This window comes from Parasteatoda tepidariorum, chromosome 1, assembly GCF_982258835.1.
Source record: "Parasteatoda tepidariorum strain Cologne lab strain chromosome 1, Ptep-v5.0, whole genome shotgun sequence".
Taxonomy (NCBI): domain Eukaryota; kingdom Metazoa; phylum Arthropoda; class Arachnida; order Araneae; family Theridiidae; genus Parasteatoda; species Parasteatoda tepidariorum.
Window position 1 is genome coordinate 48906272 of NC_141755.1, and position 18173 is coordinate 48924444.

At 30.8% G+C, this 18173-nt stretch overlaps 1 protein-coding gene across 4 annotated transcripts in view; it reads left to right on the top strand.

Annotated features, from left to right (window-relative positions):
• Window positions 1-9346: 9346 nt before the first annotated feature.
• LOC107449411 (transcription initiation protein SPT3 homolog) overlaps window positions 9347-18173 on the top strand; it is an 80236-nt gene continuing 71409 nt past the window's right edge. The window contains exons 1-2 of one of the 4 annotated variants that reach the window (XM_043055301.3): window positions 9864-10088; window positions 17455-17510. In XM_043055301.3, the coding sequence (XP_042911235.1) occupies window positions 9999-10088; window positions 17455-17510 (146 nt within the window). In that variant the 5' untranslated portion in view covers window positions 9864-9998. Of the gene's footprint in view, window positions 10089-17454; window positions 17511-18173 lie in introns of all 4 variants that reach the window. The other 3 variants (XM_043055304.3, XM_043055303.3, XM_043055302.3) reach the window with 3 other exon arrangements.

Below are 18173 nucleotides of genomic sequence, written 5' to 3' on the forward strand. Positions count from 1 at the left end.
TCCCGGTTTTTTAAATAAAATTTCATCTTTTTTTTTTTCTTTTTTTTTTTTTTTCATTATATATATTATATAAACTGTTGTTTGTTATTTTTTACTTATTATTCCCCCCCCCCTTTTTTTCATATGTCTATAATTTTTCTTTGTTTTATTCTTCATTTTGAACTTATATATATATATATATATATATATATATATATATATATATATATATATATATATATATATATATATATATATATATATATATATATATATATATATATATATATATATATATATATATATATATATATATATATATATATTAAATTCAGAGAAAGTTTTCCACATTCGAAGTTTTTGTGTCTGATTTCATAACTTAATTAGCAGTTAGCGCCAATTAATTAGCATATTTGAAATCATCTTCAGGAACCATTAAAATTGACACTTAATACGTGAAAATTCAATCATTAGAACAAAAATTATTCAAGGTGATGTCTTTTTTATTTTTCTCACTATACATTTCATAGAAAGGTTATTGTGGCAGTAACAATTATGTTAAAATGCTAAATAGTAACGCGATTTTATTCAAACGCCCATTTTGTTATTTTTTAAAAAAGTTCGTTCCTTTTTTTTTTCTTTTTTCAAAGTGAATTTCGCCGTTACAAATACTTTTTTTTATGAAATAATTTTTTTATGTATCGAGCAGGGTTCACGACAGAGTGACCACATCGCGACAATTCTCGCCAAATTTCATACGAATACCGCTAAAATAATATGCATGGGTGGCAATATAGTCGCCTTGAAATATGTTTGGAAATTACAAAATAGTAACGAAAAATAGTTTTTATTCTGCCTTGAAATCCGTGCTTTTTTTTTTTTTTTTTTTTTTTTTTTTTTTTAAATTTGTTCTTATTTTATTCGACGCGTAGGTTAGATTTTAATTTTAAGATTTTTGAAATGGAATACCTATTATTTTTAATCTTTTATTATGTCGCTTATTGATATATGTGAGAATAACAATTATAATGTATATGCATACTTCTTTTATGTGGTACCATAAACTCGGGTATTTCCGCATGTACTGACGGCGTCATTCATTGTTTATCAATAAAACATAATTTTTTGCTCTTTTAAAATTTTACTTTATTTAGAATTCTTAATATAGTATTTTGTTAGTTTTTACTTCCTTTGTTTTTCTCATTTGTCTATTTATTTGGCTTCAGCATTTTGATCTGTTACTGAATGCATTTACTAACATTATTTCAGCTTTTTTTCACTTAATTTTTCACTGCACTAAATAAATTCTAATCATCGATCATTATGAGGTAATGAACCAAATTAATTTTAGGCATAGATGGCATGATTAATTTTAATAGATGGCAATTAATAACTTACCATACATGACCATAACATGAATCATACAATTGTAAAGTTTGATATTTTCTTTCTCAAGTTTGTCTACCATATTACTTTTTCAGACCTTTAAATGAATATCTAGGTGTCGTATTGGACCACTAAATTTACATTGCTGATGTAAATATTAACTTTTTTTTTATTGAAAATAAAGCAGAAATATTATTATTTTTTTTTTAAATTTTGCGTTCAGACTTCCTAACTATTGAGGGGGTCAGGATCCCTTGGACTCCCCCCCCCCCATTTCAACGCCCATGCAATGAAGTATTCGTGGAATTGGTGCTGTTTCTTCTATTCAGTAGATTATTCTCTCAGAAACTATTAAGATTATCCCGTTGAAGAGAGCCTGTTTACATCAAGTGCTCGCTTAATGCATGCCAAGCTCCAAACACGTACAAATATCAACATCGCTAACTCTTGAAACGACGGCGCGCGGCCTTCCATTTGCCTGTAAAAAACAGCACGGATTAAATTTCTGTCCGACGAATTTAACTTTAAAGAGCTTTTATAATTTTTTGAAAGCATAATTATATAATTTAATAGCTAAATAAAACGGAACTATATGCAGTCGCGGATTATTACATAAATCCTATACAGCAATGCTTTTTTCTTAACTTGCAGCAGAGGAGTAATTCTTTCCTTCGATATTTTTTTTTCGTGTCGAGTTAAACCAAAACTCAATCATTGTAAATAGACCTGAAAATGAAGCTATCTTTTTGTAATGAAAACAGCTGATGGACTGCTACTTTCGACAAAAGTATCTTGGAGACACTTAAAATGAAATAAAAGGTTATGAAATATTAAGCGCTAAATACAATTCATCAAATTAAATAGAAGAACTTCATCCTTCATCAGCTTTTCGTTTCATACCGGTAATTTCTTTCAAATTAAAAAGATACATATATACGTATGTTTATATACATGTATATATCTAAATTAACCTTGTTTAATAAGTTCACATGCGCACATCCAGTTTCGGATCTATCCAAGGTAGCTAACAAATCAAATGCACTTCTGTACTTCAGCAAGAACGCGCCATAAACTGCATCCCGCTATCCTCTATTTAAGCTTCTATTTTTATATTTTGTAATGTTGCGAACTTATTACAAAAATATTTTAAATCATTTCTTAAAAATGTCGTTAAATTTTGTGTTTCATTCGTAATTTTTCTTGAATTTTTAATTTTCTATTTTTGCTTGATATGTTTTATTTTGTATTTTTAGCTTAATATGCTCTTTTTCTATTAAATTTGCTTGGTGCTCCTCACCCCATTGTATTTATATATTTTACTTTAGCTGTATTAATACAATATTAGAAAGCACTTTTTTTGCTCATATAATTGTGTGAGCTGTTGACGAGATTATACCTTTTCCTCATTTTCTTTTCCAGTTTTTTTTTTTTTTTTTCAAATAATTTTTTAAAAAATTATTTTATTTATTAATAATTTTTCTTCTTTTCTTTAAAACTTATATATATATACTGCTTTTCTTGTTTTATTTGTATTTTTAACTTCTTTTAGGGGTTCTATGTACTTGCAGCTTATGCGCAGTAAATAAAACTTATTAATATTTTTCTTCATTATTCTCTTGTTCTTTATTCTTTTTTGTCTCTCTATTGTGATTATTATCTTTATTTGATTATTATCTTTGAGATTATTATCTTTTCATTTTGTCTATTTAATATATATTAAAGATCCAGAATAGATTGCGTGGTAAATTTATTTCTGATTGGTAGAAATTATATGGTGTTCCCTAACTGGTTCATCTTGCATAGGTAATCTTCCTCTTTTCAAACTGATTCAATGCTAAACATTGCACCTCTGGCGAGAAACTCAGAAAAATGAAAATGAAACTTAGCATCTCTAGCTGGGAAAAGCATCTCAATATAATGAAAAATATATATTGTTTTATTACCTTGTTAGTCATGACGACTGATTCATTTGCGAATAAATAATAATATGATGTTTTAACTCGCATATTTGTGGTCAATCAATTCGATCTGAGAGATTGAAAAAAAAATTACATTTCTAATTTAAAAAAACATTTAATTAAAAAATTAAATTTGAAATTTAAAAAAATATTAAAAAACGAAAGTCGAAAATTTTTTAAAGTCTTAAAAAAATGAAAAACCTATACGTTATAGTTGAAGGATTTCTTTTTTTTTTGGCGGGGGGGGGGGAGAAGGTCATGCTCTCTCTGACTGTACACCAACAAATTCTCTCATAATTCACAAAATACAAGGCATGATAACACCCTTTTGCTACGACTTACTTAAACTTACAATAACATTCGAACAAATTGGAATTTCAAAATGAAATTTGCGTTAAGTTCACAAATGAAAATGGCATTTTCAGTACATCAATTTTTGACTACGTAGTTGCATTTCATCAGGCTACAGATCAAGGCAGACTAGAAAGTCGGCCTTGCTACAGATAAACAAAGCAGATAGATCAGTTAATAAGAATCGAACTCATTGTTGAAAGTTAACTTTTTTTTATTGCCTTATATTTCATGTGTTTTTCTACAGCCCATCATAATTTCAAGCTTTTAAATCTTATAGTTTTTGCGCAGTTAAGAAAATTATAAGGGAAAACAAAAAAAAAATCGAAATAAAAGCACTTAAGATTGCAATTACTTTCAGTCAAATTAGAATTTATATCTGAGTTAAGTTTATAAACAAATATGGCCCTTTCAACATACCAAATTTCAAATTTAACAGCCAATAACTTCTCGCACCAATAATCGCATATTATATTTTTTTTTTATTCCCCGTATTCCCTGTACTCCCCTACTCTCCTTTGTAATCTAAAGTTACTAAGTTTTATAGTTTTTGCGCATCAAAAAAAAATGTAATACTAAGCCTTGTAATGCTATACCTAATGCTATTATGATTTTTAATATAGAGAGTGTAGGGGAGTCCTAGATTGAAGGTAATACCGAACTTGCAACCTGTCATCGAGCACATCCTGATTTTCTTTCTGCTGTCGCTGTCGGAAATTGACTGTAACCGACTGCAAAATACAGATATCATTTTTGTTATCGCACACTTTTCCTAGGATATATCTCTGATTCAAAACTAAAACGATACATCTGCAAGCATAATACGTGGCAGATGTGTCATTTTAGTTTTGAACCAGCGATATAACTCTGTAAAATCACGACGTATTTACTACTACTCAGTGTGTTATACACTTTTGTATTTTAATTTATTTTAAGTTAGCCACTCAGTTTTGTGACTGTACCTTTTTCCGGAAAATAAATCTTTTATTTTTATCCTCTGATTTTAGTCATGTTGTCTTTGGTTCCCTCAAAATGTTAGAACGTTATGGATGGTGTTTTCGACACGAGGGAGCGCTGCAAGTTGTATGCCGCTTATGCTTCGGGGTTACTGTTTCCGGTGTATTTTAAAGCCATTCGGCTCACAACGTGATCATTGTCTTTTAAGATTCTTGCAAACATGGTATTTGAATGTTTATTACTAAACTTAATCTTACTCCTCGAACAATATGCTAACACTAACGTTAGATGGTGCACAGCTTGCAACACGAACAAACAGTTATAAACAAATGGAAAGGGGCCAAATCAAGACTGACAAAAAAGCGAGTTATTCTAAATCTAGCAACCATGTCACCTTTTTAAACAATATATCACTAAATAACTAAAACAAATTTTCACTTCAAACTCACCCGAACTACATAATAACATTAATATCTTATGAAATACGGCAGATTTGAGATCAGAAATTATCTAATTTATTTCTTTTATTGAAAACAAAATTGTCAGTTTGAAAATATCGCCTCGCAGAATAAGCTGTAGTAAGCAGTTGCGAACTTTCGAACTGGAAGAGTATAGCAGGTATAGAGATCAGGAAGAGTATAGCACAGGGGCATACGCAAGGGGGGGTTTAGGGGCTCAACCCCCCCCCCCCCTTGAGCTCAGACAAAGTGATTTTACAAAATAATACAGACAAAAATAAAAATTTTAGTAGAAATTATGCGGGTTATTATTTTTTAAGACTATATATTTTTATTTGCCTTATGCCTACTTTTTTTTTTCTCACGGTATTTCTCAGAGTACTGATAAAACATTTACTATAATAGGGTTGTATTTTTGAAACCAAATTCACGTGATACTGTTACGGGCGAGCCCCGATCACTGGTTCCTTTCTGACCTGCCAGTCGCGATAGTTTTCGAGACTGGCTGGCATTCGTGAGGTCTGGAATCCTTGACGTTCTGTCGTCTTTGAGACAATTCGAGAATTTTGTAGATGCGGTTAAAAAAAATTATATGAAGGGGGGTTACATTTATTTTCGATTTTAGTCAGACAAAGAGTTATCTCTGCCGCTTGTCCTTCGGAGCTTGTTTCTAAATCTGTTTTGTTTTGGAGACTCTGTGCTCGTTGAAGTTATTCATTCCAGCTCGAAACTTTGAGATTGTAGCTTAGTGGATATTTCTGTGCCAATATATATGTATATATTTTTGCTGTTCTTGGATCTTTAGGATGTCTAAACGCAAGAATTTAACAATTTTTAATTACTTTGAGAAAAAATAACGACCTGAAATTAGTGAGGTGACAGCATCTAGTACCAATGTAAGTTTTTCTGTTGAACAGAAATGTGATACTTCCGTTGAAGAAAACGTTTCTAGCGTAGCAGAATCTGATGAATGTGAAAGCGGCCCTCAAAGTGTTACTTCCCACCCATATGACATTGGACTTTTTTCAGAAGATAATTCATGCGAGGATAAAAAACTGGATATACTTAAAAATGTTTGGGAACCCAATCCAGCATTTGTTTTTCCTGAAAAAGGAAAAAGAAAATTGAAATTTCAGTACAAATGGCTTTATCGCTGGAAATGGCTTGCATATTCAGAGGTTAAGGGTGGTGCTTTTTGCAAATTTTGTGTACTTTTCGCCCCAAGTGGTGCCGGTTCTGGAAAGCAACCTTTAGGCCAACTGTGCAATGTAAAATTTGACAACTGGAAAAATGCTGTAGAGCGATTTTCTGAACACGAGAAATGTCTTTATCACAAAAAATCGATCGAAACTGCTGGGACATTAAACGATATTTTATTTGGAAAGATGAAACCTGTGGATGAACAAGTTGACAGTGCAGCAAGCAGAAGAAAATTAGAAAATAGAACAAACATTACTCCAATCATTGAAACCATCCTATTTTGTGGAAATCAAGGTCTTGCTCTAAGAGGACATAAGGATTCGGGAATAATTGCTGAACAACCAGGTGAAGAGAACGACGGAAATTTTCGGGCATTGCTTCGCTTCCGGAGTAAGAACGATTCGACTCTTAAGAACATTTTAGAGTCAAGCAGAAAAAATGCTCAGTATACCAGCACTCGATTTCAGAACGAAGTTATTGAGGTTTGCAATATTTTAATCCTGCAAAAACTAGTCAGCAAGATTAATGATGCAACTTGCTTTTCCATTCTTGCAGATGAAACAACTGATATTGCAGGTATAGAGCAATTATCGTTATGCGTTCGATATGTCGATAAAGAAAATTTTAACATCACCGAACAGTTTTTGCAATTCATTCCGTCCGGTGCATGACTTAACCGGAAAAGCAATAGCAACAACAATATTAGACCAATTACAGTCTATGAAAGTTGATATAAAAAAGTTAAGTGGACAGGGGTACGATGGTGCTGCATCAATGAGTGGAAAAATTAATGGTGTACAAGCCCACGTAAGAAGTATTGTCCCATCAGCACTCTATGTACATTGCTCTGCTCATAGCCTCAATTTGGCTGTATCAAATGCATGCGAAATAACTGGCATTAGAAATTGCTTAGGGCAATTAAAACATTATACGACTTTTTAAATACGCCAAAAAGACAGTATGTCCTATCTTCAGCAATAGAGGAGATGGAAAGCAGCTCTAAGAGGGAGAAAATTAAACAGCTATGTGCAACCCGTTGGATGGAAAGATACGACTCAGTAACCGCTGTGGTAGAACTTTTCGAGCCTATCGCCGAAACACTACAAAAAATATCAGAATGGAAGGATAAGGAATCAGCTACCCAGGCTAATTCTTTACTGTGCACAGTATCTAATTGCCAGTTCGTAATATCTCTTTTGTGCATTTACAAAGTTTTCACCATAACAATCCATCTCTGTAGATACCTACAAAAAACAAGCATAGATTTGATAGAGGCAGTGAGTCTTGCAGAAGATGTCATTAAAGATCTAAAATTAATGCGTGAAAATGCCACTGAAACATTCTCTGAAATATTCAGCTCTTCTTCTCTTATGCTAACAAGCATTGGATCTTCCACTTCCATGCAAATCTCTAGAATAACAGGAAGACAGAAAAATCGCGATAATTTTCCCTCATCGACACCGGAAACATATTTCAGAGTTAGTGTTTTTATTCCATTTATAGAAAATTTTATAACACAATTAAACTTAAGATTTGTATCGCATCGTGATATTTTGAAAGGATTTCAGTGTCTTCTACCTGCCGATCCTTTCATTTGCCAACCTTCAAACATAAAGGCTTTTGAAGCATTAGTGGAATTTTACGCTGGAGATTTGGATACCTGTAAAGAAAGCCTTAAGTCTGAACTAAAACTCTGGTATAAAAGATTAAAAAGGATTAGTGAAGACGAAGGTAGTGTTCCAAAAACTGCGGCGGATGCTCTTGGAATGTGCAATAAAGATATAACACCAAACATTTTCAAACTCCTAAGAAATATTGGTCGTTCTACCTGTTTCAACGAGTGCAAACGAAAGATCCTTTTCGACTTTGCGCCGTTTGAAGACTTATTTACGCAACTCAACGGGAAATAATAGAATGAATGGATTGACGCTCTTAAGCATTCATAGAAAATTTACCCCAGCTGTCGAAGACATTTTAAACGAACTTGCAAAAAAAAACCCGTCGTTTAGATATTACAGTATAAATCAATAAATTTTTAGCGTGTTTGCATACTGGTTTAATTCCCTATTTGTTGGTAAGTCATTTTTTAGTTAAATTCATTGGTTTTCTATGGAATATTCACATTTATATGGTTATTATTTAGGTAGCTGTTACAGTACGAGTAGTTTTTTCTGGCTTGATTTATTCCTACTTTTTAATAAAAATAAAATATTTTACCTCTTATTATAAAAAAAATTATATTCGTAAACTTAAAAAATAAAAACAAAATTTAACTAAACAATGTTGTCGAAATAAAAAGTCAAAATTGTCTAGCTGTCTAAATTAGGGAAGTAATAGTGCTTTATTACATACTCGAATTTCTTTTAGTAATTTCTGAAAATTATGAAAAAAATTCTGCTTACGCCACTGGTATAGCAGGTATATATATTGCAGGTATAGAGATCAGGATTGTCATTGTTTACATTTATATTGAAAACACCATCAATTGAAGTTGTCTTAATGTTCAAATTATAGAAACAGAACTGATATTGTGATCGAATATAACTTTATGATTTTTCTCTTTCAATTTTGGTGAGCTAAAAATGATTTCAATTGTGAAATATTACTTTAAAAAATTTGATTAATTTATTAGATGTTATCCTCCAGTGTTTCCCAAACTAATAACTGTTGTCTACCCTTTCTAAATTTTTCGTAACGCTGTGTACCACTAATAAAAAAATAAAAAATTTTACTATAAAAAATTGCACAAAAGTTAAAAATCACAACTGGCTGTTGAAGCCACTAATTATTAACTGTTAACTCTGCAAAAAATAGCCAATAGAAAATTATGTAATCGTAAATTTTCATGGCTAGCTTTGCTTTTAAATAAAATGTTTTGAAATTTTCGTTTGTTGCAAGATATTTCGCATAAAAACGCGTACCCTCGGTAAACTGTTCCCATACCCTTTGGGGTACGCGCACCACACTTTGGGAAAAACACTGTCCTATACCAAACGCCACTTAACAGCTTTAAATTTCGGCAAAATGATTGTGTAGGCAAAAAAAAGGGGGGAAGGAAAGAAGGAAAAAAACATGGAGCTAGGAGTAGTTACTCCTAGCTCCATGGAAAAAAATTGCTGTTACGAAAAGCGGTGATGTGAGGAATTTGGGAGCATTCACACAGCATGCGATTACACAACAAGCTTGCGTGTGATTTTGTACCTTATAAATTACTTATTAAGATTTGGTATGCATGAATCGCATTGACGTACGATAGCGTATATGAACCACATACAGTTTGTTTGCTCCAGTATACGCGATGTAATTCTGATGCTAGAGATATGGTACCGCAGATACGGTTTGGAAAGTTTGCCTGGTTGGTTTTCAGAAATAAAGTCGGCTGACTTAGTTAGAACTAGTCTCTTATGATCTGATTGCTTTTTTGTTTGAGAGAAGTATTTTGTATATAAATTGCATAACATTATTAAAATTAAGCGCTTAGTGTTCCAATCTTTGATTTATAAAATCCACCGGAGCTGAAACACACTATCAAACATCTGATCAGGGTTCGCAAAATTTAACTGTGACTGCCACAAAAAAATATAAAAAAAATGAAGAAATAAAAAAAAACAACGGTATTTTGGAATTGGAATTATAATGTTGTTGATGCTTAAGATGCATTATATGTTATAAACTGACATTCCTCCTTTTAATATTAGTATTGCAACTGATGACATCTAATAAAGATCTGAATATTCCACCATTATTTGTGGAGTTCGTCCAAAATTTTGTGCAAGAGTATTTGGAGGTTTTAGAACAGGTAAGGCTTACTATTGTAAATAACGTTTTCGATGTTATCTATGAACTTTGACTTATGTTTTGACATTAAACATGCAAAAGATCTCCTACGAGTTAGGTGATTTGCTGATATTTAATTTTATTATTGAAAAGGTAAAGGGTGTCATATTTGACAGGTAATAATAGTTCTGTGCTTAACGTATGGTATATGTTCTTATGCATTATTTCAAATTTAAAATGAAAAAAATCTTCAAGAACCTAATGAATGATGATTACTCTTCAATTTTTTATTTATTTACAGTTCAGTTTTGTGTGCATTATATATATTGTAAACAAAATTTCTGTTCAAGCTAGGTGCTTTGGTTTAATGTCAATCTAAGTACCTCATGATTCATGTACTATATCTCCACCGTGTTGTTCATTGTTAGAAATGCTGTGTTAAACTTGCTAGAAGGTTGCATCAACTCATGGGAGGATTTCTGTTTTGTGATTTGCAGAGTAATCGCCAAGTGTTGGCAATTTCTGAGCAGTAGCTCATGAAAGACTTATAACAGAAGGGGACCAACTCCATGGGTATAACGTTGGTTGGGTAAAGCGTTCTTTGAGCAACCTGAAAGAGTTTTTGAGGTCACGTTCTGTTTGTTTTTTCAGACATCATAGAAGAAGAGCAATTTCTCTTAATGTATATGTATTATATAACAAAAGTTTTCTGTATTTTTTATTTTATTACCGTTGTTGAATAGCCGACCCAATTTTTGGGTTTACGACTTCTAATGCTCAACTCTGAGGCCTTGTAACTTTGAACCCAATCCAGAAGACAAGGGAACTCCTGGATCAAGTATTGGAAGAAATTTTTCCTTTGTGGAGGACTTTTTGAGGGAACTAACTAATGTTTGTGTTACATGGAAAGAAGACCTAGAACCTCCCACGGTTAGCCTGACGGCAAAGATACTCTAACGCATGATCCGTCTACCATTGAGGATATTTCATGTCAGCACTGTGGTCGGTGCAAGCTGGATGCGGATTCGTATCAAACAGCCATCGCCAGTTTCGAACCCGATTCACCTCATTGAAAGGTGACTGCTTTATCCCCTGAGCATGGGTGCAAGTCTTCCGTCCCTAGGACGGATTTCCGTCTTTCGAAAATGTCCGCGGACGGAAGTAAGACGGAAACAAAACTGACTCGAAGACAGAAATCTGAATTTTTTTTTTCTGTCCGTAAAAATATTTTTTAGGTCTACGTTATTGGTCTATTTTCTTATGTCCTGTTGTTATTTTATCAAAAGACAGATGAATAAATATTTTTTGTACAGTAGTTAATCTTGATGTATTATGGTAAAGCTTTCTTAGATAGTTTGCATATGTCGAGGGGGTATTGTATATGATAGGTATTACAGTCAAAAAATTTTCAGTCTTGGCCTTTTTTCCAACTTGCACCCATGCCCCTGAGCCATCGCAGCTCAAATTCTACTGTATGAATGAAAGCTACACATATTATCCTTTTTTCTCTATGCATATAAATCTAATTTATTTATCTTTGTTTTAAAGTGTACATTATTATGCCCATTATGTAATTAAGACAATCGATTTTTTTTTTTTTAAAGTTAATCAGCTTTTCAATAAGATAATTTTTTTAAAAATAGATCTATAGCTGATGAAGTTGTAATTTCAAAGTGTAAGTGGGGCAATTAAGTTATGTTCAAATCTGAATAAACTTATTTATTTGTTTGGTAATTAAGTATGAAGACTAGATGCTTGCAACAATTTTCCTGTTTACCAAACAAATTTGTCTTAAGGCTGTTTTATCATGCAATAATGCTCTCTTTTTAAATTCTAAGAATTGTTTTAGCTACTTATCCATGATTATCCTATGTAACTAAGTAAAAATGTTATTGTTATACTATCCATATCATTACCATACTAGCCACTGCCCTCTCAGCCACTGAGATTTTTCTTGTTCTGTTCTTTCGCTACTAGTTATGTTTCTCACCTTTATATTTCCATTTTTGGTTAGTAACTTTAAGTTTTTTTTTATTTCAAATCACTTTTGTTTCTTCTCATTCATGTATGGCAAATATGAAAATAGGCCTTTAGTTTTGAAGAGCTTGAAACCTGGTGACTGTTATTTTCTATTTGTTTAATTTTTAAGCGAATGAAGTTTTTAATTAGGCAGCTCTTACTATTCACAAATTTGTTTATCTTCATTATTGTTTCGTTATTGGAATAAACCCTTCCCAGGAAAGGGGGGGGGGAGACAGGTGTAAACTAACTAAATTTTGTCTTCAGCAGACGCTTCTTCCTTTATTCGTCCGAAATGAATATTTTGCGTTGAGCAGTATAGTCTAAATACCAAATATTTATATGTTGCATCGCTAATATAGTAGCTGCAATTGCTGCTTATTTTTTAAAATTAATTTTTTTTAATTATAATTTTACAGTGTTGAGCATAATCTTGTATGTCTTTACAATTTAAAACTCCTTGAAAAAGTTTTTTTTGCAATAACGGACCCTATTTGCACAAATTCACAAAAGCGGACCCTGGTTTAAAGAATGTGACTTAATGTTTATTTTATATTCACAAATTACGAGTAATTTTTTCACAATTTTACAGAAACGGACCTTTTACAAAATGTCCGGACAGACCCCTGCTATTATTTAAAAATAATAACATAGCTAAAATAATTGATATTTCTAACTAAAATGTTTCAAAGATTATTTTTTAATTATTACAAGGAAATCACTAAATAAATAAAATCACTGTTATTTTTCATCAAGCTAAATTTCCTAAAATTTTAAAGGCAGGGGCAAATTGCAGTTAGATATCCAATGAAGAATAAATTAGTTTACACCATTTAGAATTCGAAGCAGAAATAGTTTTTTTTTTTTTTTTTTTTTTCAAAGTTAGAAAAAAAATTGTGTCAGGTTACGAAAAATACTGTTTCAGGGCACAAATCTTTGCAGAGAATGTACATGAATATTTATGAACAGAAGATTCATGGGGAATTAAAAATGTGTCCATATTTAGAGATGTAAGTTTTGTAGGAGTGTCCATAACAAAAGGCCACTGATTTCTTTAATTTTGGATAACGTAGCAAGCTTTAATTATGTATTTTTCTTCAAGATTTCATGTGCTTGTATTTTTTTTAAAATTTTGCAATGATGGTGTTTCTATAACAGCATGTGCCATGATCACACGATGAAAAAAAATGATTTTTGATGGAATTTCATGTTTTTAATATGTCTGAACTACATAGTGTCAGAAAATGGTAATTCTTTTCAAGTCACCCTGTTAAAATTGTCAAAATGTGGAAAAAAGAGCCAAATCAGTACTCCCCATTCTCAAGTCAATACAACACACAGACTTTTGCCTTATATTCATAGAAGATGAAAAAATTGTGTTTAAAGCAAGAAAAGAATTTAGTTTAGGTGGTGAGTATCCCCGTCTGTCATGTGATAAACTGGAATTCGATTCCTCTCCGGAGAGGATTATATTATACTCCTGATAGATGCTTTTTGTGGGGCATAAATGGTGGGTCGTACGCTGGCCTTGTTGTTGGTCATCCGTATAATTTTAAACTTTTGCCACATTTTTTTTTCATAATTTATATTGCTCTACTTATTGAAAACAAAAGGGTACACTGTATCAACATAAAGTCTAAGTATTTTTAATTAATGATAAACTGCAACAAGCAGAAAAATTAAATATTTAAAAAAAGTTTCAAAAAAGGAACATAATTTTAAAAAATTTATTCTGCAATTTAAAAGATAAGATTTGAAATAGTTTCAATGTCTACTGTCATTTTGGAACTATTACAAATCAATCTTTCAATTTTTATTTATTTCTTGTCAGTGATAGAGTAGATAGATGAACCTACTGCCAAAGCAAACTGGTATTTATAGTAGCAGGGATGAGATTTTTCCGCTTTTTAGCGGATTTCCGCTTTTTTCACTTTTATCTCTTTCTTTTCAGCTTTTTTATCAAAAATTCAGATTTTCTAAAAATTTCATTTTTTTTTAAGTATTCCGCTTTTTCAGAAAATTCACCGATTTTCAAAGAGAAACAGAAAATTCAAACTACATAGCTACCAATCATTTCTCATTTTTACTTATTTTACCTATTATCTCCCCTTTTACGCGCAGCAGATAAGATTTTTCGAATTTTTTACCCGCTCTCCAGATAGATCCGATTTTCATAGTTAAAACGACGCTGCTTTTGACAAGCCTTTTAAGAGGTCCCAAGCCTGGAATCTGCTAATATCTTGATTCTTATTCACACGATTTTAATATCAAATTATCGCGATTCTTGTATGAAGTAATTTTTTTTTTAAATTAGTTACTATAAAGGTGACTGTTTTTCTAACAAAGATTATTAGTATATATAAGTGTTACAACATCAGAGAAACTGGAAGGGAATATATTCAGAACTTACATTCTGTGCTTGCAAAGAAGAAAAAATAGGACTTGTCACAAGATGTTTGAAGATGGACTAACGACTAAATATAGCAAACATAAAAGATATAGCAAACAAAAGCAATCACTTAGAAAGGGATTGAATTAAAAAAAAAATTTGGGGGGAAAAAGAGTTAATTAACTCATCAAAATTTTATTTATAATTGCTGTTATTTATGCTATAAAATGCAAAATTCTTATCAAATAAAAAAAACAATTATCTAAGCAGTTGCTGATTGTCATGTAATTTTTCATTTCGGCTGTAGTTAGATTAGACTATAATATGAACATAATGATATATGATGATGAACATAATGATAATGATTAGACTATAATATGAACATTATTTATGCTATAAAATGCAAAATTCTTATCAAATAAAAAAACAATTATCTAAGCAGTTGCTGATTGTCATGTAATTTATCATTTCGGCTGTAGTTAGATTAGACTATAATATGAACATAATGATTCGGTCCATTGTTAAAGTTTTTTTTCCCCAATATAATTTAAAAAGTAATATTACTGATATATTTGCTATAAATCACATAACAGTATTTATTAAAAGAAATGAAATATTAATATATATTCTCAGTAGTTTTAATTTGCTAAACCAGGTAGTTTTTCAAGTAGTAATTGTCTCTTATGTGAACTGAGGAAAAATATAATTTCCAGCTTTATATTTTCAATTTGTAATTTTTTTTCTTCACTAAATGTTATGTAATCGTTTTTATAATAATAGATCAGTACACAATTGTATGTCAACACATTATTTATTACCTTAAACTGTCTGGAATTTATTATTAAAGGGTTGCTGTTGCGTAAAATTTGCTATCGTGGAAATTCAGCTTTTTTGCGTTTTGGCTAATCTCATCCCTGTAGTAGGGCAGGTAAAGTATGTAATATTACACAGTAGTTAGTAAATGTATCCCTTTAATTAAGCTTTAATATTCTTCTAGTTAGTATAGTAATTGTATTTTATCAGTAAAGCATTATCTCAACAGCCCATTGTGGGCCTGGGAGGTCATGAAGGTTAAGGTTCCATAATTTTGTGGTTAGCTACATGATTGTGGCACTGTGGTCGACACTGCGGACATGACGTCTTTACTTCCCAGACAATGTAGTACCTATCGATCTAATTTATCATATAATGGAGCTAATGAAATTCAAAAAAATTTTATATTTTTCTGCCTGTGTTGAATTTGTTCATTTTTTAAGTTAATTATTTGTCCTCATGATGATGATTTGTAATTCCTTTTTATTTTATACAGTAGCACTTAAACGTCTTTATTTAGAATTTATTTAAAGTGTACCAAACTTAAATTATATTTTGCATATTACAAGTAATTACATCAAAAAACTACATTTGTTGCAGTACTTAGTCATAAGAACTGTTGGTTTATTTTAATTTTATCGAATCAAATTCTCTTTTGTGGAAATGTCCTTTATTCAGTGAAACTGCCTGACTTCTGTGGGATTTAGCATTATTGACAAAGCAAGATTTTCTTATTTTATGTGTAACATAACAAAATTTTTATCTGTAAAAAAAACTGTATTAGTCAATTTGTTTAATTATTTGTTTGAATTTTGATTTCTATTATTTTTACAGGGTGCGTAGCATTTGTAAAAAGTACTTAAAGGTGCTTTTTTGGGGATTTCGTTTTTAAAAGCTTTTAAAGGTGCTTTTTTCAGCTGGCGTTTTTAAAAAGTGCTTTTTTTCCGAATAATTTTTTTTCTTTCCTTCAGTGATATCTGGTGGATCCCATGCATTTCACGAAAAATGGGGAGTTTGCTACGCAATTATTGACGCGGACTTCATGTCGTACCCATGTTATGACTTGCGCATGCGCCCACTTGAAACCGAAACCCGAGTGCTCCAATTCGGATAGAGAATATCAGATCCTTATGAAATGTTTTTATTTTTAATTTAATTTATTTTTGTTCTTGTTTATTTTATTTTACTTCTAACACTTTTTTTGACGTTGGGGGTAAGGGTACTTTTATTCTGAGTTCAGGGTCAAGTTGAATTCACTCAGTGATGCGGGAAGGTACTGATTGTTTTGATTTACGCCCGTTTCTTTTTTGTTTTTTTTTAACGCTAAAACTGTTTATAAAAAGTTTTTGTTTTTCAATTATATCATTGATAGAATATGAATTTTTTGAGTGCTTGAAAATTTTTGTAAAGTGCTTGAAAAGTTTTTAAAAAGTGCTTATTTTTGATTCAAAGATTTGGCTACGCACCCTGTTTTAACACATATGTTAGCTTATTAAAAAAATTTGTGAAATCAAATGAATTTTTTTCTATTAAAGAAAAAATTATTAAAAATTTCTATCAATATATGAATTTAATTTTCTAACAATATTTTTAACTGAAAGGAAAAAGCGATATAGTTTTGGAGAAAATTTTTAACCAAATAAACTGTGTTCTGGGGAAATACTAAACTCACTCTTAGAAATCACTGTTCAGTGTTTAGCTATTTTTTACGAATGCATGAGAAAGCCATAAGTTGATTTTGATTGTTATAACAGCATTATGCTTAGTGGTATGATTAGGGAGTTTTGAGATCTTGTTTAGTGAGAGAAAATAACTCATGTAAAAATTTCTTCTTCTTTTTTTTAAACTATAAGTATAAGAGATAATCAGTGTTATAAGAGATAATCAGTTTAATTTAAAACAGACAAATATGTAAAATTTATAAGCTAATTGATGAAGATTATACAGTTTACCTTTTTTGAATGATTTCTCTAGTTGAAAGACTTTGTTTTGTCCTTGATTAAATTTTTTATTGATCATACTTTTAATCTAAACTAAATTTTCTAATTTTGGTAGCTGAAATAGCATAATATGCAAAATAATTAGCACACAAAGCGAGGTTTTCACGAAAGACTTTTAAGTGATACTGTTGTTTTTATTACTTTTCTTAAAAATTGTCGTATTACAGAAAAATTTGGGTGGTTATAGAGCTAGGCAGACTGCTTTAAGTATTTCTCCTACACGGTAAGACCCCATTTACCTACTTTTTTAAATTCTTCTGTTATTTTTATTTATTTTTTTTAATTTATTTTTTTTTTTCCCTGTAAATTTTTATCAAGGTTTAAAATTTTGAAAATAGCAATTTGTGCAGCTCATCATTTTGTAGTTAATTCTTTATTAATTTTTTCCCGGAAATATTTTATCATCCAAATGACATAATATAATAAGGGGGGGGACAAATATCTTTATATTTAGTTCAATGTCAGTTTTTTCCGAAAGTAATAATAATTTTTTCTTGGTCAATTAAAATTAATTTAGTATTATGTCTTATACAGATGAATATACATGGATGTCCTACACATTTTGATAATCGTTCAATATTTTTCTGGTATTTAAGATTTAACTATTATCCATAATTCTCATTGATCATTTTTTGTCGTTATATTATGTTTGTTTGTCAAAATGGTACAAAAAGACCTATGAAGCTGCCAAATTTATGTGAGCTTCAAGATTACAATTTTGTCTAATTAACAAAAAATGTATTAAAATCGGTATCAATGTTTGACATGTTGCTTGCAATAACATGACAATCCAATATCATGTTATTCCATGAAAAAATTATGCATGAGACAGTGTCAAAGAAATTCTATGCAAGCTGTTAAATTTTATTTCTAATAATAATAATAT